This window comes from Hypomesus nipponensis, chromosome 8 (assembly GCF_054491055.1).
Source record: "Hypomesus nipponensis isolate SF chromosome 8, ASM5449105v1, whole genome shotgun sequence".
Classification (NCBI taxonomy): Eukaryota; Metazoa; Chordata; class Actinopteri; order Osmeriformes; family Osmeridae; genus Hypomesus; species Hypomesus nipponensis.
In genome coordinates this window covers 3,275,982-3,290,247 of record NC_140368.1, presented here as the reverse complement: position 1 = coordinate 3,290,247, position 14,266 = coordinate 3,275,982, and the positions used below count along the sequence as shown (strand labels likewise).

Genomic DNA, 14,266 nt, shown 5'->3' with positions numbered 1-14,266 from the left:
CTCTCAGCCAAGTTTCTCATTTATGTACTACCTTACACATGGTGGCCTCAAACAGTCTTTTGTTCTTCTCGGTTTTTCTACGCTGCCTACACAGCGGATAAGTTTGCCCACAATATCTGTCGCACGGATGGTTGTGTGGATTGTACCCTTTCATAGTGGTCCCATTGTGTCGCACTGCATTCTGGGTCTCCGTGTGACACCTGCCCACAGGTATACTGCAGTGAGTGAATGCTCACCGCATCCAACCCGCTCAGGTCGGGTTTCTGCTCTTTTTCAAAGCAGCGTTTGCCAGGGTCTCCTCTCCATCATTTCTATGCCTGAGGTATTGTTGCATATCGCCTTCGCGGAGCAAAACGGGACAGTGCCATGAGGACTCTCTCCAAAAGCAGAACTTGCGAAGTTTACAGCGTTTCTGGTCATGGGCATTGTTATTCTACAGCCATCCTACAGGTAAGACACGGGGCAGCTCACCGCTGCACTTTCATCTTTGCCGAATTGTGAAGGAGACAAAGAGATGCTGTTCTGTGCAATCAAAACAGGGCACTCACCGCTTGATATACCTACTGCAGTAGCCTGTAATTTTCACCAAACTTTTTTTAGATGTTTAGCGCTGTTTCTTTTTAAAATGGTGTTCTGCCTCACAGGTAATGGCTTCACTTGGTGACCAACTTAGTTCAGACAGCTCTGGTTGATCTTAATTGTAGAATCCGTCTCTAGGGGTATCTGGTTCTCGCTCTCATGAATGTCCATGTCAGAGTTCGCCACTTGATTGAGTGCTGACACCGCTGCGCCAGGCCGTGGGAAAGCAGACCCCTCGAAACACGCTTTGTGCACTTTCTCGAGGAATCCTGCCAAGTTCTAAATGTTTTAGTTGGTTCCTTTCAGCTGAATAGATGTTAGCATTTGCTCGCAATAAATCAGTAGTGATTTGCATTTAGTGCTGGTGGTAAGCAAAGATACTGGTGTGTACATTTAGGAAACTACATAATATCAGGACTTTGAACTTGAAAAAAATCATTAGTGGCCCTATTTAAATATATATATATATATATATATATATATATATATAAAATCTAAAGAATGTCTGAACTTCTCACTGATTATTCAAAAAAATATAAAATAGAGAGATAGAAACGAGGCCATCAACGTCAACAAAGTGAGTTCATGCATGTGTCTCTGGCAGGGAGAGGGGGTCGTGGAGACCACCAACACTCTCAGCCCCTCCTCAGAGGCAGACTCAGACCGGAAGCTTCCAGGAGCCCAGGCTCCAGTCAGCGGGTCATGGAGGAGGTGGGCGTTGGGTGTCCTACCTCTTTTGCCCTTCACTGCAGTCGTTGCACTGACTTTACACTTCTTTAGCTGTAAGTAGACATATAGCGCCACCTTTCTCTGGTCGTGTGTGTGTGTGTGTGAGTGTGTATGTATGTATTAAGTGTACACAGTCTAAGAGTCTGTAGTTGTGATATGTTGAAATATCTGAGATTAAACTCAAAATAAACCTTTTGTAGCCTAACGTCTGTCATTAAAACATTGTCTTAATAAACAATGATTTGAATTAAGCTCCCCCTATTATGATGCTTTGATTGCCTCCCGCTTCTAGCTCCTCCCCCTTCAGTGTTCTACCTTGGCGGCAGTGTGGAGTTCCCCAACCTCAGTTTCTCATTGGACTTGACTGACCCCGCCTCTCCACAGTACCACCTCCAAACTCAGGCTCTGAGTCATTATGTAAGTGTAACTCTCTGTGGGCCATACCCTTCTCAAACGATGCTCCATTCACTGGCTCCTTCTGAAGGTCTCTAAGGACCTTCTAAGGACTCTAAGGATACAGTCCTTCCACACCTGCTCCGTTCTTCCGGAACCCCCTCTGTCCTGTTTTGATCTTGAGCCTTCCTCAACCCTCTGCTGTCATTCTAACTCATGCATATCAATCAATACGGTAGCCCGGAGGTAACGTGTACGTTTGCGTTTCAAGGACACTTCCCCCAATCCCACCCTCATTCTCTGACCCCATGCCCCCACTTTACCCCTTCCAACCCCCCACCCATCTTCTGTCCCTCCCTCCCTGTGTCTCTGTAGCGGTGTTAAATGTAAAGCCCGGGTGTAACAGGAGCCCGGCTCAGTGTGTGTGTGAGGACCGGGGCCCCCAGGGACCAAGGCCTTTCAGGTCCGAGGACAAGCCCGCCGTTTGTGAGACCAGCAGGGCCGGAGTGAGAGGAAGAGCGGCACCTCAATAAAAACATTGTCTGTGTGGCTTTCACACAATCAGCAGCTCTGTATCTCCACCGCTGAGAGAGAGGAACCAGAGAGCCACACGGAGAGGCTGAGGTAGACCCACAGGGGGGAGGCAGGGGGAGGGCAGAAGGCCAGGGAAGGGGCAGAGAGAGAGAGAGGGTGGGGTGTTGGGGGAGGTGGGAGGTGGGGGTGAAAAGGAGCAAAGATAGGGGAGGGGAAAGGAGAACTGAGGAAGAGGAAGCGAGGAGAAAGGGGAGAATAGAGGGATTTGGGTGGGGAAGGAGACACAGAAACATGCGTTTACAGTCTGGGTGAGACATGGAGAAGGGTTAATGATGGGAAGGGTTCTTTCATCGGGCTGAAAACCCTGTAAAGGTCATCCGTAATCTCCTGTAATTTCCCCTGTAATCACCCCAATCGGTGAGTTAGTGAAGTGGTCCACTGGCCCATGTTCCGTGCAGATGTCAGTTCATTAAAGACTGTCTGAACCCAAAGCCAGAGACCCATACCATTCAGGGTCGACCTCCACATGACTGGAAGATAGGAGGACAATGGAGCCCCTTGTTACCTGAAGTCTGTCTTACACACATTAACCACACATTCCCTCATACATGTACACACTCTGACTGTACACAAACATGTACACATTTAAGAACAGGGCTTTTGTACTCAGGTTAGAGGTTCGGCCAGGTGCACTTCCATGTCACACAAACACACACACACACTAACTCACACAAGCGTACGCACACACCGGACCTCTGTCCTGGTGCTGTGATGTCACACCTGGTGTATCTGTTACATCCATGAACATGGTGCTCACTCGTGGTTTTCTTCTTCTTTGCTTTTGTCCTCGACGGCTCCACCAGTTCTCCCAGCTGTACAAGACCTTCCCCTGGAGCTCCTATCACCTTCGCTCAGGAATAACAGCCTTCAGGTGAGACATCTCGGCTCACCAAGGACCTGCGGCTGAAAACGCTCAGTGGCTGAAAACGCTCTGTGTTTTCAGACTCAAGGCTCTAATCAAAATATATATTAGGGGGGACACCCCCCCCCCTAATATGATATTATCATAACAAATTTAATTGTTCCCCTCCAATGTTGACTCCATGGCTACGGCCTTGATCAGACTAATAATAAAGCTGTAGTTCATGAAAAAGAAGTCGGTTGAAATAATGTGTAAAACAATGTACACATTCAGAAGACGACTGTGAAGCAACATTGTTAAGATGTCTGTTCTGGGACAGTGAAGGAGAGGAAGGCCTGAACGTGTTCTACTGGAGTAAGTTCTCTGCCCCGGACCATGTTGCCGCGGAGATCAGACGATGGAGTCCAGAGCATGCTCAAAGGCGTCTGCCCGGCACCAACAAGTTGCTGTACAGCCGCCATGAGGAACGCCATTACATGGAGAGAGATGAGGACACCATCAGCCTGCTGGGTAGCACTCTCTCTCTCTCTCTCTCTCTCTCACTCACTCCATCTCTCTCTCTCCCTCTCCCTCTCCTTCACTCTCTCCCTCACTCTCCCTCTCTCTCTCTCTCTCTCTCTCTCTCTCTCTCTCTCTCTCTCTCTCTCTCTCTCTCTCTCTCTCTCTCTCTCTCTCTCTCTCTCTCTCTCTCTCTCTCTCTCTCTCTCTCTCTCTCTCTCTCTTCTTCTCTCTCTCTCTCTTCCATCTCCTCTCTCAAGGGATAACATACAGAATGTACATGAACAGTCTTAAAATCAATATTTTTTCTATATAGTGATTAACTTTATCCCGTCCCTGGTCATGAACGACTTTAGGTTTGGATTCAGATGATGATTATGATGCAGATGAAAAAACAGACAAGATTAAGAACCCTAATTCCCTGCAAAGTGGAAAGTGGCAGTTAGGTTTCCAAGGTGAAACGACAAACAATCCGAACATTCACAACAAAATCACATTTGATTTGTGTCCTTACATACATTCCAATCCCAATCTACCCATAATACACCTGGTTTAAACCTCCTCTGCACAGCTATGTCCTTTGACCTGTACGCCAAATACGGTAACAACCGCACGCTGAGCCTGGTGAGTCCCAAGAAGCCGTACTACCAGTGGCGTCTGCGCGTGCCGTCCGGTCACGTGGTACGCCTCGTCATCCTCACCCTCAACGGGGCCACGCCCGGCAGTTGTTCCGCCCACAAACTGTCCGCGTACGACTTCCTGCTTCCTCTACAGAACAAGATCATTGCCAGGTACAGACGGATAGGGTCAGGGGTTTAAAGATGAACACTTAGTGAATTTTGGCCCACTCCTTAGAACTTCTGACAAATCTAGGTTCAAGGTGAACTGACCATTTTAATACACACGAAAGGCTTGTTGTCGAAATCGACGATGTGTCGTGTGCCCTATTTACATTTAGAAGACGCTCTTATCCAGAGCGACTTACAGTAAGTACAGGGACATTCCCTGAGGCAAGTAGGTTGAAATGCCTTGCCCAAGGACATAACGTCATGTGCACCGGCCGGGAATCTAACTGGCAACCTTCAGATTACTAGCCCGATGCTTTACCCGCTCAGCCACCTGACTCCATTGTGCATTTGTGCAGGTGGTGTGGGCTGCCGATGTCCGGCTCGTCTCCGGTGATGAAGCTGACGTCGTCCGGGAACGTGATGCTGGTTACTTTCTCCTTCAGTAGACAGAGGGACGGGGCAGTCTTCAAAGCCTACTTCCAGGCCATCCCCAAAGCAGGTCAACCTCAGAACACATGGCCGTTTATCTACGTTACATAGATCTTTTGAACATCATCGCATACTGTCCGTAAAAATCTATGTAAAGGCATTGTTTGGGTCCAACTTTGCTTCAAGTTGAGATTTTGATGGAGGGTTAGTCACCATCTTGTGGCTTCTTGTGTCTCTGCTGCCCCCTGCAGGTTGTGGAGGGGCTCTGTCCTACTGGAATGGCTCCCTGGCCTCGCCCTACTACCCTGCTCACTACCCCCCCAACGTAGACTGCAGCTGGACACTACGGGTGTGTGAGAGAGAGAGAGAGAGAGAGAGAGAGAGAGAGAGAGAGAGAGAGAGGGAGAGGGAGAGGGAGAGGGAGAGGGAGAGGGAGAGGGGGAGGGGGAGGGGGAGGGGGAGGGGGAGGGGGAGGGGGAGAGGGAGAGGGAGAGGGAGAGAGGGAGTCAGAGGGATGTAAATAAATCGAGAAAGAGAAAGAGGAGGACAGTATGTTGAGGGGGGGTCTTTGTGTATAACCCTCTCCACAGTCCTCCCAGTGATCCTCTGCTTCAGTCCACTTCGGTGTCTCTTCCAGGCGCCATTGCCAGGATACCTGATCTCCATGACAATAGTAACACTGGACATCCAGGACTCAGGGTCTTCAGATGGCTGTGAGAAAGACTGGCTGGACATCGGAGGAGTCAAGTTAGTAGTGCACCAACTGCCATTAACAATCACCATCTACCTTTTATCATCAACGATTCGAAGTACAGGAAGTAAGTAAATGTGGAAAGTGTGTTTTTCTTCAGGCTGTGCAACCCAATGGGAGACAGCAGCAGGAAGAGGATCTACCACTCCCCCGTCTCCCTCCACTTCCACTCTGACGAGTCCCTCACACACAAGGGCTTCTACCTGCTGTACAGAGCCTTCTCCCCAGAGAGCAGTGAGTAATGCTCCTGCTCAACTCCCGCCATGGGAAGACAGCCCATCTGGTCCAGGCCGACCCGGTCCAGGCCCACCTGGTCCAGGTCCACCTGGTGCAGGCCCACCTGGTCCAGGCCCACCTGGTTCAGGCCCACCTGGTTCAGGCCCACCTGGTCCAGGCCCACCTGGTCCTGGCCTACCTGGTGCAGGCCCATCTGGTCCTGGCCCACCTGGTGCAGGCCCACCTGGTGCAGGCCCACCTGGTCCAGGCCCACCTGGTCCTGGCCTACCTGGTGCAGGCCCATCTGGTCCTGGCCCACCTGGTGCAGGCCCATCTGGTGCAGGCCCACCTGGTGCAGGCCCATCTGGTGCAGGCCCACCTGGTCCTGGCCCACCTGGTGCAGGCCCGCCTGGTGCAGGCCCACCTGGTGCAGGCCCATCTGGTGCAGGCCCACCTGGTCCAGGCCTACCTGATGCTGAGCAGAGCTAGTCATTGAGCATCAGACTTGTCACATGAAAGTCCACAGAGTACAAGTAACAAATATCTACATGTCCCAATGTTGTTTGACAGTACACTGGTTAGCCCTGGTGTAAGAGGAGTGTGTGTGTGTGTGTCCCAGCCTGTCCTCGTCAGTTCCGCTGTGGGGACGGACGCTGCGTCCCTCTGAGGAAGGTGTGTGACGGCGTCAAAGACTGCTCAGACGGACGCGACGAGGCAAAGTGTGGTAAGAGCTGCCTCCGTCTCTCCGCCACACACACACACCATCACACACTCACACACCATCACACACCATCACACACACACACACCATCACACACACACTCACACACCATCACACACACACACCATCACACACACCCTCACACACCATCTCACACATACACCATCACACAAACACACACCATCACACACACACACACACACACACACATCACTGTCTGCTGTAGTGTAGGTTGGTGCTCTCTGCGGTATGAACAAATGCCTGTGTGTGTGTTTGTTGTGTGTGCAGCGTTGTGCAAGCCAGGCGAGGTGTATTGTGGGAATGGTCAGTGCAGTGCCCACAGTAGCCAGTGTAACAGCAAGATCACCTGCGGCGACAGCAGTGAGGAGACGAACTGTGGTGAGTCAAGCAGACCAACACTCTGGTCATGCTTTACCGCTCAATCCAGGAGTTGGATTCATTCTTGATTGATTGATTTATCGATAGACATATCAGTCGAATACATTCCTGTACATTCATTATTTGTGTTTACCTTTGGCCATGTCGACTGTTAACATGCATGTCAGTAAGGATCATGATTGGTCACGATTGTCCATGTTGGTTGTTTGAAGTGTGTGTGTTTTGTATTTTATCTGTTCTGTGGTGGGGGGGTTTGGGGTGGGGGGGTTTGGGTGGGTTTTGTATGGTCATCGCTCTGTTCTTCGAACAGGTAAATGCTACCACGTGTGTCCCAACAAGGTGTGTGTCCCCAAGTCATCAGTGTGTGACGGCGTCGTGGACTGCAAGGACCGCAGTGATGAAATCAACTGCACCAGGGCATGTGAGGGCTTCTGCTTTATCCATCTGTCTTTGTAGTCAGTTCACCCATCCTATCTATCTGTCCATCCATTTATCTGTCCATCCATATAACCCTCCAAGCTATCTTTTCATTTATCCATCCATCCACCTATCTATATATCTATCCATCCATCCTTGTATCCATCCATCCTTGTATCCATCCGTCAATGTATCTATCCTATCTATTTTATTTTACTGTTGCTTGCTTTTCTACAGGTACACTTGCACTTAGAGATTCATGTTGTTTAATTGTAACTTGCTTAACTACATGCTCTTATGGTTATTCCCTTTGTCACTTATTTTTTGGTTGTTCACAATGTGTGCTTCTTGTTTTGGCTACCCGCAATGCTTTGGGGCTATCTTGTTGTTATTATCAGTGACCTATGCACTTTGTAAAGCTCTCTCTTGGAAGTCGCTTTGGATAAAAGCGTCTGCTAAATGAATAAATGTAAATGTACATGTAAATCTATCCATCCATTCCCCTAACCCTATATCTCTGTCTCTGCAGTCCATAAAGGCTGCTCTCCGTCCTCCTACAAGTGCACCAATGGGAAGTGTGTGAGTAAGATCAACCCTGAGTGTGACGGGGTCAAGGACTGCTCCGACGGCTCTGACGAGATGCGCTGTGGTGAGTCTCTCTCGTCTCGGACGCACTCTTCCCTCACCGTCACGCACGTTATCTTACAGTCCTTCCTTTTCTCTCAACCTTTCCCTTCTCCTTTCTCATCTTCATTCAACTCTTTACTTCTCTCCTCTCTTTGATCAATCTCTCCCTTCTCTCTCCCTTTCTCTCCTCCACCCTTTAACCTAATGTTCTCATCCACCCCAACCCTACCCCCCTCCCCACATCCTCCATACACCTGTCTGTCCCCTCTGCCCGCCTCACCACCATGGGGAGTGGAGCATTCAGCCGCTCTGCTCCCCATCTCTACTCCCCACTACAACTGGAATTCACTACAACCTCAACTCTGAAATATTGATTCATACCCCCATTTCAAATTGGAACTCCAAACCCACATTTTTAAAACTGCATATTCCATTTAATCTCAATGACTCAACCTTCTTCTGTAGTTTTTAATGTTGTTGTGTTCTGTATTTTGCTGTTTTTAAATGTCTTATATACCCTATACGGTGTCCTTGACTGTTGAGAAAGGTGCCTTTAAAAAATATATATATTATTATTATTATTATTATTATTCTCTCCTCCAGGCTGTGGTACTAGGCCCAGGAAGCGTACCAAGATAGTGGGGGGTTCTGATGCTGGCAGTGGGGCCTGGCCGTGGCAGGTCAGCCTGCAGATGGAGCGTTACGGTCACGTGTGTGGAGCCACGCTGGTGGGCAGCCGCTGGCTCGTCTCTGCCGCTCACTGCTTCCAGGACTCAGACGCCATCAAGTGAGAGGACCAGGATCTCTGTCAGCGTGTTCACTGCTAGACAGCGTGGGCACCAGCCTGTCGCCTGGCATCACTGTGTTCAACGTGATTCATCAGCTGTGTGTGTGTTTGTGTGTGTGTTTGTGTGTGTGTTTGTGCACGCTCCTGCCCTTTTGTGTGTGGGTGTGTCTGCCTGTGTGTGTGTCTGCCTGTATGTATGTGTGTGTGGTTGTGTCTGCCTGTGTGTGTGTGTAGGTACTCTGATGCACGCTCCTGGCGTGCCTACATGGGCATGCGTGTGATGAACACGGGCAGCAACGCCGCCGTCACCAGACTGATCCGTCGCATCTTCCTCCACACCCAATACGACCAGTTCACCTCCGACTACGACATCGCCCTGCTGGAGCTCAGCGCCCCCATCATTTTCAGCGAGTTGGTACAGCCTGTGTGTGTCCCCGCCCCCTCCCATGCCTTCACCACAGGGACCACCTGCTTCGTCACAGGCTGGGGGGTCCTGATGGAAGACGGTATGGGCTGTCCACAGAGAACCCTGACTCAAATGACCCTTATCTTGACAGTAGAAAACACAAAAACAGAATTCTACTCTTTCTTCATTTTTTTGCGGGGGGGGCCTTGTTTTGGGGGAAAGCTCCCATTGCGTGAGGTGTGATGTCACTTCCTGTGCTGCCCTCCAGGTGAGCTAGCGTCTCTGCTGCAGGAAGCCTCAGTGAAGATCATCAACAGGAACACGTGTAACAAGCTCTACGATGATGCTGTTACTCCCAGGATGCTTTGCGCTGGGAACCTGCAGGGAGGGGTGGACGCCTGCCAGGTGAGGAATGAGTGTGTGTCTAGTGTGTGTGTGTGTGTGTGTGTGTGTCTAGTGTGTGTGTCTAGTGTGTGTGTCTAGTGTGTGTGTGTGTGTGTGTGTGTGTGTGTGTGTGTGTGTGTGTGTGTGTGCTGTCAGCATGTCTCGTTTTGTTTTTATTCTGTCTGGCTTTGGCGTAAATGTTCTTGTTTTTTATTTGTGTATGTTTTTTATGTGTGTGTGTGTTTTTTATTTGTGTGTGTGTGCGTGTGCGCACGTTCCCCCAGGGGGACTCGGGGGGCCCTCTGGTGTGTCTGGAGAGGGGCAGACGCTGGTTCCTGGCAGGCATTGTGAGCTGGGGGGAGGGGTGCGCTCGACTGAACCGGCCTGGAGTCTACACACAGGTCATCAAGTTCACAGACTGGATCAGCCAGCAGACCAAAGGGCAGGTCTGACAGACAGACAGACAAGACAGACAGACAGACAGACAGACACGCAGACAGACACGCAGACCAGATGGAAGTCTGGAAATGGATGATATCAACGTGTGACTGTCAGAGTTCCTCTCTCTGTGGGGTTTTGGTAACCATGGCGTCAGAGTCTCCAGAGAGGATGAAGGGGGCGACCCCCTCCCTCCTTCCCCAGAGCCATACCCAGTTGCTTCTTGTCACTGACAGGACACACCCTTGCGGTCTCTCTCTGTGTGACGCCTGTTCTCTTCCATCGCCTGTCTCTCTCTGGCTTCATCTATGGAATCAAATCAGTGACATAATGTTTTGAATTTTAAAAGGCATTTAATACTTAACATTGAAATTTAAACACCACCGAATTTGTTGGTTTTGAATTCACCTCTTTAAAATTGAAATATGAATTTATTTCAATGGAAATAAAAGATCATATCCCAAAATTCAAGGTTCTGACATCCAGGTTGTAAAATTCAGATCCACTCCCCAAAAAACTCAAGCTTCTGAAATTCAAATAGATCAAAATGTAGGCTTCTCAAATTCGAATGGTGAAATTCTGATCCCATAAGGGAAAATTATTCAAGGCAAAAACCATTTGAGGAATTTCTGAAGCTTGTTTTTTTATTGAATTTTGGGGATCTGAGTTTAATTGTTTGAATTTCTGAACCTTGACATTTTGTGTCTGATTTTAAGTCATTCAAAACATGATGTCACCGATTGGCTTCCATGTCCAATCACTTTCTAGTCTCGTTATTGCCTTGCTTATCCCTCCTTCTCCAGTCTCCACTCTCCTCCCCTGTTCCTGTCCCTGCCAGCTTAATACAGCCCTGACAGTGAGCATGATGTCTGTCAGTGAACACTCTCTCTATTAACCAACAGAAATCCAGACATTCCTCTCATTTGACCTGGATTAGGTAATCTCCCTATAGGGCTTTCTAGCTGTGCTTATCAACATGTGTGTGATGAAGACGTGTCATTGTAAGCGTATGTACTGTATGTATATATATATTTGTACTGTATATCATGAGTTCACACAAGTCATAGGCCATATTATATTTAGTCACTGTTTGTCTTGTTCTTTTGAGAATGATGAATGATCCATGTGTTACGGGGAAATTATTTTGTATTATTTCCGATTTACTTTACTGTTCAAATGTCCCCTCTTAACTGTGGACTGTGACGTGTGGATTGGCTGAGCTGTACTTCCATAAACAGCTTTGCTTGGTAGGACTGATGGCCAATGTTGCCCCACATAGCAACTAGAAACTATGTGGCTCTTGTTACCATGACTTCAACCAGGTCTTGATGACACTTCATCAGAGATATATTCTACCTTTAAAATGTAAATGCCAAGGGTCCACTGTATACCATTTTATTTAGACTATTGGATGAGTTCAGTGAATATTAAACAGATTGTTAAGAATGGTATTACTATTATTTGTGCCTGCTTTTGTTACGTTTTAGCGTGACTGGTGTGACTCAGTCAAGCGTGTTGTCTTACTAGTGTGATTGAAAATGTATTTTATTCTTAAAAGCAGTGGGTGTATCTATTGGTGGCACTGTTGCAAAATCTCCTAGTTCAAACCTGATGTTGATAAGTCTTGAAGGAAACTCATCCTGTTTCACAAAAGAACAAATTGACTATCGAATGACAACCAATTCAGATGCGCAGAGAATAATTGAAGGTTCTGTTCTTCAGATTCATACATATCACATCGCCTATATTGGCGTGGTAATCCAAGCGGTGTCTCTCTAGGCTGTTATTAAAAGTATTAAACTCAATAGTAGTCCCTAAAAAACGACTGGGTCCAATCAGACTATCCAGGCGTTTCCTTTTACCATGCACACCGTCGCCTACGTGCCACTAATCTCGTGTCCACCCGGGGCCAGTAAGGTACGTGCCTTCACTGTCACAGCAGTGACATCAATGACTCTGGGTGTAATCTGTTGATAGTGGTTGAGAAAGGGACTCCAAATACGATTTTATCAGGTCTCAGTGACAGTGTATGAATGCGCACGGGTGGAACTCGGGCCAGTACGCTTTGAATGGGTGTGTCGATAGACGTCACAGGAAACCCGTTATCCGGTGGCTGTGGGAAACTGTATAAATCTGTGCCCATGAGTACAATAGGAAAAGTTGCACTGGAGTTGAAGCGGGGTGTCCTGTAGCGTGGTCCTTCTCAGTTATCCTCAGGAAGCCGGTCCCATTCATTGTCACCAATGGTTTGAGGCAGCGAGGAGTGCGCTCTTATAAGGTGTCAATAGCCCACTCTGGAGAAACAGGATTAAATAAAAACACCACATTTTTACTTTGACACTTCTCATCTCCAGTACTTGATCCGCGTTCAAGGGGACCCACAGACACCATGACTTGTTTTTTGCTCTTCATATTATGTGGATTGTCGAGCGGTGCGCTTGGAAAGGGTGAGTCATGGATCTGCTGGCTGATGGTTCAAACCTTGCAAAATCTATCCCTCTTGTGCATACATGTGGAAACTAGCATCTAGTTGAAATAGGATATACATTTTAATGCATTTATATGAACACCATGATAAATACAAAGGAGTTTCCAAGGGATGTGGGGTCCCTTCTCAAATATTCTGTAGATTGTTTAATGCTTAACTTTGTAATGGAGAGATTCATGCATGCTTAAATGAACGACTCGGGTCCATAGATTCAGAAATAGATATTGACTTTAAACGGCCTGTAAAGTTTCCCGATCTCGAACATGATGGGCCTTGTCGCCACGGGCCAAGCGTACTTGGCGCGTTCCATTGGACCGGCTGGCTCATTTATTTGTCATTCATCCCTTGAGAGGGGAGTGTAGTCGTGTGGCACGGGTTGTAAAACTTGTGCGCCTCCGTTACTGTGAAGTGTTGCTACGCCAGATAAGCCATGTCCTGCGGGAAAGCGCAGTTGTTTGGATAACACAGACCTTTCTGGCCCGGCTTGGCAGCGGCCTCACTCCCTGTGCGCGCTTGGCCCCTGTTGAATCGGTACACACACAGGGCGTTATTTCCTGATGCTGATGAGTTTGTGAAATGGAAGTTCTAATATAAATGACTGCGGGGTCATGACCGGCACAAGGAAACTTTCTAGAACGCAGGAACTGTCGCTAATCAGCGCTTATTGCTAAAACAGACTCACGGACTCGGAGAGGAAAACGGGCTGCATGGCAACTGTTTCATAGGTGTTAGTTGTTGGTCAACAACTTGTTATTCAACGCACAGGAGTTTTTCACATGGCACCCGTTAAATTGTTTTAGAAAGTTCTGGTGCTAAAAATACAGGGATGAAAGGCTATAGTGAAAATTAACACCCGCACGAGACCTTTTTGTTGTATAGATTGGTATAGATTGATTTGGTGGGTAGACCTATATCTTTCCTTAAACACAGATGGATGCACTGGCGTTTCATCTGAGAGTTAGAAACAGTTTTTATTCATATTAAACATTTTTGGTAGACCATGAACAACTACATTTAAATGTCATTATTGGTATTGGTAAAGTGTACGACAAAACACGTCAAGTTTTGTGAAGTTCCTCGATTGTCATGGTATTTTAGATATTCTTACTGTTTCACAATAGATAAACCTAGGGTTGACTTTCCTCAGTAGGTTAAAATAACCATAACTGCGAAATTACTCCTGTGATATTATACATACTATGTGAAGTATTGATGTTTGCATTCGCTGTAAGAGCCGACGCCTTTTCTCTGGTCGTCATGGATATGACGGTCTCTGACCTCCTTAATAAGCATACAGGGAGACTTGTAATCTAGAGTTGTTTATGTTCGGTTGTAAAACAGTCGTGCTCTTGAACTGCAACCTGTCCTTCAGATGGATGAATTGACACTGTGGTTTTGGCCTCCCCGTCGATGTATAAAGTGACATGGAAATGGACCTTGTAGCCACTTTGCAGATTGTTGAAATGCCCCCGGGGGCAATGCTGAAAGAGACTCTTGACTTTCCTTCCTTCTTTAAACTATGTACCCTGCCAAACGGACTGTGTCTCTTACTCTCACACGTTGGGGGGAAAACTGAGGAAACAGAGAAGGAAACGCTACCACACTGAGTCAACCAAGGGCTGTTGAATAGCACATCCACTGGGAACAATGATACCAGAGAACAGTAATAAAGGGGTTGTGTTCATAAAATGACAGGTAGATTCACACAGTCCTAAGGGCTTGAACGAGCCCACCAAACACAAATGAAAAGACACTGGTCC

At 47.8% G+C, this 14,266-nt stretch overlaps 2 protein-coding genes across 4 annotated transcripts in view; both read left to right on the top strand.

Moving 5' to 3' along the window:
* The first annotated feature begins 366 nt into the window (after window positions 1-366).
* LOC146274749 (suppressor of tumorigenicity 14 protein homolog) lies at window positions 367-10,032 on the top strand. Its single transcript, XM_084703509.1, has 19 exons — window positions 367-450; window positions 1,184-1,361; window positions 1,601-1,725; window positions 3,099-3,166; window positions 3,477-3,667; window positions 4,012-4,110; window positions 4,227-4,446; window positions 4,800-4,942; window positions 5,124-5,221; window positions 5,510-5,619; window positions 5,724-5,857; window positions 6,459-6,563; window positions 6,849-6,959; window positions 7,270-7,380; window positions 7,906-8,025; window positions 8,607-8,790; window positions 9,025-9,296; window positions 9,465-9,601; window positions 9,865-10,032. Exons 1-19 carry the CDS (start codon window positions 367-369, stop codon window positions 10,030-10,032), a joined length of 2,658 nt encoding a protein of 885 aa, XP_084559635.1.
* Window positions 10,033-12,185: 2,153 nt separating this feature from the next.
* The window catches only part of flt1 (fms related receptor tyrosine kinase 1), a 29,655-nt gene continuing 27,574 nt past the window's right edge, over window positions 12,186-14,266 (top strand). For all 3 annotated transcript variants that reach the window (XR_014766284.1, XR_014766283.1, XM_084702836.1), the window contains exon 1: window positions 12,186-12,465. Coding sequence is in view for 1 of the 3 variants with exons in the window: in XM_084702836.1 (XP_084558962.1) it covers window positions 12,408-12,465 (58 nt within the window). In the remaining 2 variants the exon portion in view is untranslated. The remainder of the gene's footprint in view (window positions 12,466-14,266) is intronic.